At 42.3% G+C, this 13,308-nt stretch overlaps 1 protein-coding gene across 1 annotated transcript; it reads left to right on the forward strand.

Annotated features, from left to right (window-relative positions):
* The first annotated feature begins 3,925 nt into the window (after positions 1–3,925).
* On the forward strand, positions 3,926–12,174 carry LOC116361443 (lipopolysaccharide-induced tumor necrosis factor-alpha factor homolog). Its single transcript, XM_031815870.1, has 5 exons — positions 3,926–4,452; positions 4,781–4,876; positions 7,981–8,170; positions 8,465–8,566; positions 11,761–12,174. The coding sequence occupies exons 1-5, from the start codon at positions 4,317–4,319 to the stop codon at positions 11,765–11,767; spliced, it is 531 nt and encodes a 176-aa protein (XP_031671730.1). The 5' UTR covers positions 3,926–4,316; the 3' UTR covers positions 11,768–12,174.
* The last annotated feature ends 1,134 nt before the right edge of the window (positions 12,175–13,308 follow it).

Genomic DNA, 13,308 nt, shown 5'->3' on the forward strand with positions numbered 1-13,308 from the left:
ACTACAAAAATCTCTGAAACTGGAAACACTTATCTCCCTCACTAGCTTTAAGCACCAACTGTCAGAGCAGCTCACAGATTACTGCACCTGTACATAGCCCACCTAAAATTTAGCCCAAACAACTACCTCTTTCCCAACTGTATTTAATTTTTATTTATTTATTTATTTTGCTCCTTTGCACCCCATTATTTTTTTTATTTCTACTTTGCACATTCTTCCATTGCAAAACTACCATTCCAGTATTTTACTTGCTATATTGTATTTACTTTGCCATCATGGCCTTTTTTTGCCTTTACCTCCCTTCTCACCTCATTTGCTCACATTGTATATAGACTTGTTTATACTGCATTATTGACTGTATGTTTGTTTTTACTCCATGTGTAACTCTGTGTCGTTTTATCTGTCGAACTGCTTTGCTTTATCTTGGCCAGGTCGCAATTGTAAATGAGAACTTGTTCTCAACTTGCCTACCTGGTTAAATAAAGGTAAAATAAAATAAATAAATAAAAAACTACAACTACTACCCTCTATAACAGGTTAGACTCTGTTACTACTACTACTACCCTCTATAACAGGTTAGACTCTGTTACTACTTCTACCCTCTATAACAGGTTAGACTCTGTTACTACTACTACTACTACCCTCTATAACAGGTTAGACTCTGTTACTACTACTACTACCCTCTATAACAGGTTAGACTCTGTTACTACTACTACTACTACCCTCTATAACAGGTTAGACTCTGTTACTATTACTACTACTACCCTTTATAACAGGTAAGACACTGTTACTAATACTACCCTCTATAACAGGTTAGACTCTGTTACTACTACTACTACTACCCTCTATAACAGGTTAGACTCTGTTACTACTACTACCCTCTATAACAGGTTAAACTCTGTTACTACAACTACTACCCTCTATAACAGGTTAGACTCTGTTACTACTACTACTACCCTCTATAACAGGTTAGACTCTGTTACTACTTCTACCCTCTATAACAGGTTAGACTCTGTTACTACTACTACTACTACCCTCTATAACAGGTTAGACTCTGTTACTACTACTACTACCCTCTATAACAGGTTAGACTCTGTTACTACTACTACTACTACCCTCTATAACAGGTTAGACTCTGTTACTACTACTACTACTACCCTCTATAACAGGTAAGACTCTGTTACTACTACTACTACTACCCTCTATAACAGGTAAGACACTGTTACTACTACTACTACTACCCTCTATAACAGGTTAGACTCTGTTACTACTACTACTACTACCCTCTATAACAGGTTAGATTATGTTACTACTACTACTACTACCCTCTATAACAGGTTAGACTCTGTTACTACTACTACTACTACCCTCTATAACAGGTAAGACTCTGTTACTACTACTACTACTACTACCCTCTATAACAGGTAAGACACTGTTACTACTACTACCCTCTATAACAGGTAAGACACTGTTACTACTACTACTACTACCCTGTATAACAGGTTAGACTCTGTTACTACTACTACTACTACCCTCTATAACAGGTAAGACACTGCTACTACTACTACTACCCTCTATAACAGGTTAGACTCTGTTACTACTACTACTACCCTCTATAACAGGTTAGACTCTGTTACTACTACTACTACTACGCTCTATAACAGGTAAGACTCTGTTACTACTACTACTACTACTACTACTACTACCCTCTATAACAGGTAAGACACTGTTACTACTACTACCCTCTATAACAGGTAAGACACTGTTACTACTACTACTACTACCCTCTATAACAGGTTAGACTCTGTTACTACTACTACTACCCTGTATAACAGGTTAGACTCTGTTACTACTACTACTACTACCCTCTATAACAGGTAAGACACTGTTACTACTACTACTACCCTCTATAACAGGTTCGACTCTGTTACTACTACTACTACCCTCTATAACAGGTAAGACTCTGTTACTACTACTACTACTACTACTACTACTACTACCCTCTATAACAGGTAAGACACTGTTACTACTACTACCCTCTATAACAGGTAAGACACTGTTACTACTACTACTACTACCCTCTATAACAGGTTAGACTCTGTTACTACTACTACTACCCTGTATAACAGGTTAGACTCTGTTACTACTACTACTACTACCCTCTATAACAGGTAAGACACTGTTACTACTACTACTACCCTCTATAACAGGTTAGACTCTGTTACTACTACTACTACCCTCTATAACAGGTAAGACTCTGTTACTACTACTACTACTACCCTCTATAACAGGTAAGACTCTGTTACTACTACTACTACTACCCTCTATAACAGGTAAGACTGTTACTACTACTACTACTACCCTCTATAACAGGTAAGACACTGTTACTACTACTACCCTCTATAACAGGTTAGACTCTGTTACTACTACTACTACTACTACCCTCTATAACAGGTAAGACTCTGTTACTACTACTACTACTACCCTCTATAACAGGTAAGACACTGTTACTACTACTACCCTCTATAACAGGTAAGACTCTGTTACTACTACTACTACTACTACCCTCTATAACAGGTTAGACTCTGTTACTACTACTACCCTCCAGAACAGGTTAGACTCTGTTACTACTACTACTACCCTCTATAACAGGTTAGACTCTGTTACTACTACTACTACTACCCTCTATAACAGGTAAGACACTGTTACTACTACTACTACTACCCTCTATAACAGGTTAGACACTGTTACTACTACTACTACTACCCTCTATAACAGGTAAGACTCTGTTACTACTAATACTACTACCCTCTATAACAGGTAAGACACTGTTACTACTACTACTACTACCCTCTATAACAGGTTAGACACTGTTACTACTACTACTACCCTCTATAACAGGTTAGACTCTGTTACTACTACTACTACTACCCTCTATAACAGGTTAGACACTGTTACTACTACTACTACTACCCTCTATAACAGGTTAGACTCTGTTACTACTACTACTACTACCCTCTATAACAGGTTAGACTCTGTTACTACTACTACCCTCTATAACAGGTTAGACTCTGTTACTACTACTACTACTACTACCCTCTATAACAGGTTAGACTCTGTTACTACTACTACTACTACCCTCTATAACAGGTAAGACTCTGTTACTACTACTACTACTACTACCCTCTATAACAGGTTAGACTCTGTTACTACTACTACCCTCTATAACAGGTTAGACTCTGTTACTACTACTACTACTACCCTCTATAACAGGTAAGACTCTGTTACTACTACTACTACTACTACCCTCTATAACAGGTTAGACTATGTTACTACTACTACCCTCTATAACAGGTTAGACTCTGTTACTACTACTACTACCCTCTATAACAGGTTAGACTCTGTTACTACTACTACTACTACCCTCTATAACAGGTAAGACACTGTTACTACTACTACTACTACCCTCTATAACAGGTTAGACACTGTTACTACTACTACTACTACCCTCTATAACAGGTAAGACACTTTTACTACTACTACTACTACCCTCTATAACAGGTTAGACACTGTTACTACTACTACTACCCTCTATAACAGGTTAGACTCTGTTACTACTACTACTACTACCCTCTATAACAGGTTAGACTCTGTTACTACTACTACTACTACCCTCTATAACAGGTTAGACTCTGTTACTACTACTACTACTACCCTCTATAACAGGTTAGACACTGTTACTACTACTACTACTACCCTCTATAACAGGTTAGACTCTGTTACTACTACTACTACTACCCTCTATAACAGGTTAGACACTGTTACTACTACTACTACTACCCTCTATAACAGGTTAGACACTGTTACTACTACTACTACTACCCTCTATAACAGGTTAGACTCTGTTACTACTACTACCCTCTATAACAGGTTTGACTCTGTTACTACTACTACTACCCTCTATAACAGGTTAGACTCTGTTACTACTACTACCCTCTATAACAGGTTTGGCACTGTTTCTACTCTCTAACAAGTTGAGTAATGTAACAGACAGACAGACACAGGCATACACAGACAGACAGACAGACACAGACAGACAGACAGACAGACAGACAGACAGACAGACAGACAGACAGACAGACAGACAGACAGACAGACAGACAGACAGACAGACAGACAGACAGACAGTTGCATCTGTACTAGGACCCCTTGTCTAATGCTTCTCCATCTAACTCTAGTTCTCGTGAGACTGATTCTGATTGGAGCGTGGTTCAGCTGCTTCCTGTCAGTGGCACCTACTTCCTGTTGTCTTCCTGATGGACCCCCCGTCGTACAACGCTCAGTCCGAGGCCCCCCGCTATCCCCCCGCTCCCACCGCCATAGTAACCATCCCCTCCCTTCCTCCCCACCAACCAACACCAACCACACCCCCACCCACTTACGGAGAAGCAGGTAGGTGTGTGTCTGTGTGTGTGTGTCTGTGTGTGTGTGTGTGTGTGTGTCTGTCTGTCTGTCTGTCTGTCTGTCTGTCTGTCTGTCTGTCTGTCTGTCTGTCTGTCTGTCTGTCTGTCTGTCTGTCTGTCTGTCTGTCTGTCTGTCTGTCTGTCTGTCTGTCTGTCTGTCTGTCTGTCTGTCTGTGTGTGTGTGTGTGTGTGTGTGTGTGTGTGTGTGTGTGTGTGTGTGTGTGTGTGTGTGTGTGTGTGTGTGTGTGTGCGTGTGTGCGTGTGTGCATTTGCATGCGTGTGTTTGTGTTCTCCTCTCTGATTGGTTGTCTCTGTAGTCACCATGCAGACGGACCCGTTTCCTGTCCTGACTCCGCCCACCAGGCAGTCACTACCCAGTCAGGCTGGCTTCTTCCTCTACCAATCAACACAAAGTAACTACCTATCAGAACCAGAGCCATTTAGAAAGTTGTGAAATATAATTAGCTCTGATCACAACTCTCTATAGACACGGTTCTGATCAGAACTCTCTATAGACATGGTTCTTATCAGAACTCTCTATAGACATGGTTCTTATCAGAACTCTCTATAGACATGGTTCTGATCAGAACTCTCTATAGACACGGTTCTGATCAGAACTCTCTATAGACACGGTTCTATAGATATGGTTCTGATCAGAACTCTCTATAGACATGGTTCTGATCAGAACTCTCTATAGACATTGTTCTGATCACAACTCTCTATAGACATGGTTCTGATCAGAACTCTCTATAGACACGGTTCTATAGACATGGTTCTGATCAGAACTCTCTATAGACATGGTTCTGATCAGAACTCTCTATAGACATGGTTCTGATCACAACTCTCTATAGACATGGTTCTGATCACAACTCTCTATAGACACAGTTCTGATCAGAACTCTCTATAGACATGGTTCTTACCAGAACTCTCTATAGACACGGTTCTGATCAGAACTCTCTATAGACATGGTTCTGATCAGAACTCTCTATCGACATGGTTCTGATCAGAACTCTCTATCGACATGGTTCTGATCACAACTCTCTATAGACACGGTTCTGATCACAACTTTCTATCGACATGGTTCTGATCACAACTCTCTATAGACACGGTTCTGATCAGAACTCTCTATAGACGTGGTTCTGATCAGAACTCTCTATAGACATGGTTCTTATCAGAACTCTCTATAGACATGGTTCGATAGACATTGTTCTGATCAGAACTCTCTATAAATGTGGTTCTGATCAGAACTCTCTATAAATGTGGTTCTTTCGACATGGATCTATAGACATGGTTCTGATCAAAACTCTCTATAGACATGGTTCTGATCACATCTCTCTATAAACATGGTTCTATAGACATGGTTCTGATCACATCTCTCTATAGACATGGTTCTATAGACATGGTTCTGATCCCAACTCTCTACAGACATGGTTCTGATCACAACTCTCTATAGACATGGTTCTGATCACAACTTTCTATAGACATGGTTCTATAGACATGGTTCTGATAACATCTCTCTATAAACATGGTTCTATAGACATGGTTCTGATCACAACTCTCTATAGACATGGTTCTATAGACATGGCTCTGATCACAACTCTCTATAGATATGGTTCTGATCACAACTCTCTATAGACATGGTTCTGATCACAACTCTCTATAGACATTGTTCTGATCACAACTCTCTATAGACATGGTTCTATAGACATTGTTCTGATCAGAACTCTCTATAGACATGGTTCTATAGACATGGTTCTGATCAAAACTCTCTATAGACATGGTTCTGATCAGAACTCTCTATCGACATGGTTCTGATCAGAACTCTCTATAGACATGGTTCTGATCACAACTCTCTATAGACATGGTTCTGATCACAACTCTCTATAGACATGGTTCTGATCACAACTCTCTATAGACATGGTTCTATAGACATGGTTCTGATCACAACTCTCTATAGACATGGTTCTGATCACATCTCTCTATAGACATGGTTATATAGACATGATTCTGATCACAACTCTCTATAGACATGGCTCTATAGACATGGTTCTGATCACCTCTCGATAAACATGGTTCTATAGACATGGTTCTGATCACAACTCTCTATAGACATGGTTCTATAGACATGGTTCTGATCACAACTCTCGATAGACATGGCTCTATAGACATGGTTCTGATCACAACTCTCTATAGACACGGTTCTGATCACAACTCTCTATAGACATGGTTCTATAGACATGGTTCTGATCACAACTCTCTATAGACATGGTTCTATAGACATGGTTCTGATCACAACTCTCTATAGACATGGTTCTGATCACAACTCTCTATAGACATGGTTCTATAGACATGGTTCTATAGACATGGTTCTGATCACAACTCTCTATAGACATGGTTCTGATCACAACACTCTATAGACATGGTTCTATAGACATGGTTCTGATCACAACTCTCTATAGACATGGTTCTATAGACATGGTTCTATAGACATGGTTCTGATGATCACAACTCTCTATAGACATGGTTCTGATCACAACTCTCTATAGACATGGTTCTATAGACATGGTTCTATAGACATGGTTCTGATCACAACACTCTATAGACATGGTTCTGATCACAACTCTCTATAGACATGGTTCTATAGACATGGTTCTATAGACATGGTTCTGATCACAACACTCTATAGACATGGTTCTATAGACATGGTTCTATAGACATGGTTCTGATCACAACTCTCTATAGACATGGTTCTATAGACATGGTTCTGATCACAACTCTCTATAGACATGGTTCTATAGACGTGGTTCTGATCACAACTCTCTATAGACATGGTTCTATAGACATGGTTCTATAGACATGGTTCTGATCACAACACTCTATAGACATGGTTCTATAGACATGGTTATATAGACATGGTTCTGATCACAACTCTCTATAGACATGGTTCTATAGACATGGTTCTGATCACAACTCTCTATAGACATGGTTCTATAGACATGGTTCTGATCACAACTCTCTATAGACATGGTTCTGATCACAACTCTCTATAGACATGGTTCTATAGACATGGTTCTATAGACATGGTTCTGATCACAACTCTCTATAGACATGGTTCTGATCACAACACTCTATAGACATGGTTCTATAGACATGGTTCTGATCACAACTCTCTATAGACATGGTTCTATAGACATGGTTCTATAGACATGGTTCTGATCACAACTCTCTATAGACATGGTTCTGATCACAACTCTCTATAGACATGGTTCTATAGACATGGTTCTATAGACATGGTTCTGATCACAACACTCTATAGACATGGTTCTGATCACAACTCTCTATAGACATGGTTCTATAGACATGGTTCTATAGACATGGTTCTGATCACAACACTCTATAGACATGGTTCTATAGACATGGTTCTATAGACATGGTTCTGATCACAACTCTCTATAGACATGGTTCTATAGACATGGTTCTATAGACATGGTTCTGATCACAACTCTCTCTCTGTCAGCTGTCAACATGGAGACAGTGCAGCAGCATTCCCCGACGGTGGTGATCATCCAATCAGAGGCTGTGGGTCCGATGGGCGACGCCCCCTGTTTGACACAGTGTTCTAACTGTCATCAGCGCGTCACGACGGTCGTCACCAACAGGCCTGGCGTGGCTGCGTGGGCCATGTGTGGCCTGCTGACACTCATGGGGTAACACAGACACACACCTGGCATGGCTGCATGGGCCATGTGTGGCCTGGTTAATGCTCACTACAACATTGATATTGGCCCTCTGATGCCTCCTTCTGAGCAATAACCGTATGTGTGTGTGTGTGTGTGTGTGTGTGTGTGTGTGTGTGTGTGTGTGTGTGTGTGTGTGTGTGTGTGTGTGTGTGTGTGTGTGTGTGTGTGTGTATGTGTGTGTGTGTGTGTGTGTGTATGTGTGTGTGTGTGTGTACGTGTGTGTACGTGTGTGTGCGTGTGTGTGTGTGTGTGCGTGTACAGGTTCATCTGCGGATGCTGTCTGATCCCGTTCCTGGTCGCAGGGTTCCAGGACGCTCATCACTCCTGCCCGCTCTGCCACGCCCACCTCCACATACACACCAGGTGACATCATCACTACAAGACGTGACATCATCACTACATGACATGATTTGTATTTGTATTTATTATGGATCCCCATTAGTTCCTGCCAAGGCAGCAGCTACTCTTCCTGGGGTTTATTATGGATCCCCATTCGTTCCTGCCAAGGCAGCAGCTACTCTTCCTGGGGTTTATTATGGATCCCCATTCGTTCCTGCCAAGGCAGCAGCTACTCTTCCTGGGGTTTATTATGGATCCCCATTAGTTCCTGCCAAGGCAGCAGATACTCTTCCTGGGATTTATTATGGATCCCCATTAGTTCCTGCCAAGCCAGCAGCTACTCTTCCTGGGGTTTATTATGGATCCCCATTAGTTCCTGCCAAGGTAGCAGCTACTCTTCCTGGGGTTTATTATGGATCCCCATTAGTTCCTGCCAAGCCAGCAGCTACTCTTCCTGGGGTTTATTATGGATCCCCATTAGTTCCTGCCAAATCAGCAGATACTCTTCCTGGGGTTTATTATGGATCCCCATTAGTTCCTGCCAAGCCAGCAGCTACTCTTCCTGAGGTTTATTATGGATCCCCATTAGTTCCTGCCAAGGCAGCAGCTACTCTTCCTGGGGTTTATTATGGATCCCCATTAGTTCCTGCCAAGGCAGCAGCTACTCTTCCTGGGGTTTATTATGGATCCCCATTAGTTCCTGCCAAGTCAGCAGCTACTCTTCCTGGGGTTTATTATGGATCCCCATTAGTTCCTGCCAAGCCAGCAGCTACTCTTCCTGGGGTTTATTATGGATCCCCATTAGTTCCTGCCAAGCCAGCAGCTACTCTTCCTGGGGTTTATTATGGATCCCCATTAGTTCCTGCCAAGCCAGCAGCTACTCTTCCTGGGGTTTATTATGGATCCCCATTAGTTCCTGCCAAGCCAGCAGCTACTCTTCCTGGGGTTTATTATGGATCCCCATTAGTTCCTGCCAAGCCAGCAGCTACTCTTCCTGGGGTTTATTATGGATCCCCATTAGTTCCTGCCAAGTCAGCAGCTACTCTTCCTGGGGTTTAATATGGATCCCCATTAGTTCCTGCCAAGCCAGCAGCTACTCTTCCTGGGGTTTATTATGGATCCCCATTAGTTCCTGCCAAGTCAGCAGCTACTCTTCCTGGGGTCCAGTGAAATTAAATCAGTGATAAAATGTTTAAAATGTGACAATATTATTCCGATTTCAGATTTCAATACACACTAGGTATGTGCCCTCAGGCCCCTTCTCCACTACCACGTACTGTATCTACAACACAAAATCCATGTGTACGTGTGTGTATAGTGCATATGTCACCTTGTGTCTGTATGTCTGTGTCTGTGCCTATGTTTGTGTTGTAGATGTTTGTCACAGTCCATCAGGTGCATTTTTATCTGTTTTTTTATCTGATTCTATTGTGATGTGGAATAGAGTTCCATGTAGTCATGGAACTGTGCCCCTCCCATAGTCTGTTTTGGACTTGGGGGACTGTGAAGAGACCTCTGGTGGCATGTCTTGTGGAGTATGAATGGGTGTCTGACCTGTGTGCTAGTAGTTTAGACAGACACCTTGTGGCACATTCAATATGTTAATACCTCTCACAAATACAAGTAATGATGAAGTCAACCTCCACTTTGATCCAGCCCCCATAATATTAATGTTAGCTCTCTGTGTACGTCCACGGGCCAGCCGTGCTGCCCTGTTCTGAGCCAATTCAAAAGTCCCTCTTTGTGGCACCTGACCACACGACTGAACAGTAGTCCAGGTGTGACAAAGGGCCTGCCTTGCTGATAGTGCTGTTAACATCTTGAAGCTAGGGGGCACTATTTTTACTTTTGGAAAAATAACATTCCCAAAGTAAAACTGAAACTAACTGCAGCTCTTTGTTAAGTGTTTGTTAAGTGTTGCAGTCATTTCAGTCGCTGTAGTAGCTGGCGTGTATAGTGTTGAGTCATCCGCATACATAGACACTCAGGCTTTACTTAAAGCCGGTGGCATGTAGTTAGTAAAGATTGAAAAAAGTAAGGGTCCTAGACAGCTGCCCTGGGGAATGCTTGATTCTACCTGGATTATGTTGGGTTGGCTTCCATTAAAGAACACCCTCTGTGTTCTTTTAGACAGGAAACTCTTTATTCACAATAAAGCAGGGGGTGTAAAGCCACAACGCTTACGTTTTTCCATCAGCAGACTATGATTGATAATGTCAAATGCTGCACTGAAGTCTAATGAAACATCTACCACAATATTTTTTTTTTTTCTCTCAGCCAATCATCATTTGTGTAAGTGGTGTGCTTGTTGAAAGTCCTTCCCTATAAGCGTGCTGAAAGACTTCATTTGTTTACTGTTAATTAGCATTGTATCTGGTCAAACACTTTAGAGCAGATTTCTGCAGCAATAGTTTTAAGATGTGATCAATACATGTTGATGATTTAATTCCTGTGCTGTTTGTAACGACCCTGGTAGGTTGACTGATAACCTGAACCAGGTTGTAGGCACTGGTTACAGTCGTAAAGATTAGGTTGATGATTTAATTCCTGTGCTGTTTGTAACGACCCTGGTAGGTTGACTGATAACCTGAACCAGGTTGTAGGCACTGGTTACAGTCGTAAAGATTAGGTTGATGATGTCATTCCTGTGCTGTTTGTAACTACCCTGGTAGGTTGACTGAAAACCTGAACCAGGTTGCAGGCACAGCTTTTTCTTGACTGGGCAGCTTGATGAAAGCCAGTCAATATTTAAATCACCCAGAAAATGTACCTCTCTTTTGATATCACATACATTATCAAGCATTTCACACACGTTATCCAGATACTGACTGTTAACACTTGGTGGTCTATAGCAGCTTCCCACCGGAATGGGCTTTAGGTGAGGCAGATGAACCTGTAGCCATATGACTTCAACAGTATTTAACATGAGATCCTCTCTAATCTTTACAGTAAAGTGGTTCTAAATATAAACAGAAACACCTCCACCTTTGGCATTTCTGTCTTTTCAGTAGATGTGATAACCATGTATTGCTACCACTGTATCATCAAAGGTATTATCTAAGTGAGTTTCAGAGATGGTCAGAATATGAATGTCATCTGTTCCTAGCAAGTTATTGACTTCATGAACCTTGTTTCTTAAGCAACATATGTTAACATGGTCTATTTTCAGCACTTTTCTGGGATGCTTGCTTGTTTTCATTGTTTTCTCATCGCCACAGGATGTGACATCATCACTACATGCCATGACATCCTCACTACAGGACGTGACATCATCACTACATGGCGTGATATCATCACTACAGGATGTGACATCATCACTACAGGACATGACATCCTCACTACAGGACGTGACATCATCACCACAAGAAGAGAAGGACTGGTGACATCAGAAGCCCTAGTCAGAGTGTCCTCTCAGGGCTTTAAACCACTGGACTGGTGTAGACTGGGTTAGGGGATAGAGAGGTTACAGAGGTTAGGGTTCAGAGGAGGGAATGAGAACATGGCTGTTGGGTTGAAGCTGTATTAAATGTCACTGTATTCAATATATTAACTATATCATTTATCATATTGCACACGGTATTAACTACATTATTTATTTATTAAACAGTGTATGAATCATATTGTATGTTATATTTCATATGGTATTAAATAAATTATATTTGATATATTGTGTATTGTAAACTGGGTGGTTCGAGCCCTGAATGCTGATTGGCTGACAGCCATGGGATATCAGACCGGATACCACGGGTATGACAAAACATATATTTTTAGTGCTCTAATTACGTTGGTAACCAGTTTGTAATAGCAAAAGGCACCTGGGGGTTTGTGGTCAATATATCACGGCTAAGGGTTGTATCGAGGCACTCTGCGTTGCGTCGTGTTATATGCCCTTAGCCATGGTATATTGAGCATATACCACACCCCCTCCTATACCACACCCCTCCTATACCACACCCCCTCCTATACCACACCCCCTCCTATACCACACCCCCTCCTATATCACACCCCCTCCTATACCACACTCCCTCCTATACCACACCCGCTTCTATACCACACCCCCGCCTATACCACACCCCCTCCTATACCACACCGCCCCTATACCACACCCCCTCCTATACCACACCCCCTCCTATACCACACCCCCTCCTATACCACAACCCCTCCTATACCACACCCCCTTGTATACCACACCCCCTCGCATACAGGCAGATGAACCCATACCCCACCCCCTCATATACCACACCCCCTCATATACCACACCCCCTCCTATACCACACCCCCTCATATACCACGCCCCCTCCTATACCACACCCCCTCATATACCACACTTATTTGTATACCACACCCCCTCCTATACCACACCCCCTTCTATACCACACCGCCCCTATACCACACCCCCTCCTATACCACACCCCCTCATATACCACACCCCCCTCCTATACCACACCCCCTCCTATACCACACCCCCTCCTATACCACAACCCCTCGTATACCACACCCCCTTGTATACCACACCCCCTCGCATACAGGCAGATGAACCTATACCCCACCACCTCCTATACCACACCCCCTCATATACCACACCCCCTCATATACCACCCCCCCTCCTATACCACACCCCCTCATATACCACGCCCCCTCCTATACCACACCCCCTCATATACCACACTTCTTTGTACACCACCCCCCTCGTGTACCCCCTGGTATACCACACCCCCTCATGTACCCCCTCGTATACCCAATCGTATACCACACCCCCTCGTATT

Source organism: Oncorhynchus kisutch, unplaced genomic scaffold (genome assembly GCF_002021735.2).
Source record: "Oncorhynchus kisutch isolate 150728-3 unplaced genomic scaffold, Okis_V2 scaffold660, whole genome shotgun sequence".
Lineage (NCBI taxonomy): Eukaryota > Metazoa > Chordata > Actinopteri > Salmoniformes > Salmonidae > Oncorhynchus > Oncorhynchus kisutch.

Coding starts and splice junctions, on each gene's coding strand:
- LOC116361443 (XM_031815870.1), top strand. CDS start 4,317: ATGGACCCCCCGTCGTACAACGCTCAGTCCGAGGCCCCCCGCTATCCC. Junction 4,453..4,780: donor ACCCACTTACGGAGAAGCAG/GTAGGTGTGTGT, acceptor TTGTCTCTGTAG/TCACCATGCAGACGGACCCG. Junction 4,877..7,980: donor CCTCTACCAATCAACACAAA/GTAACTACCTAT, acceptor TCTCTCTGTCAG/CTGTCAACATGGAGACAGTG.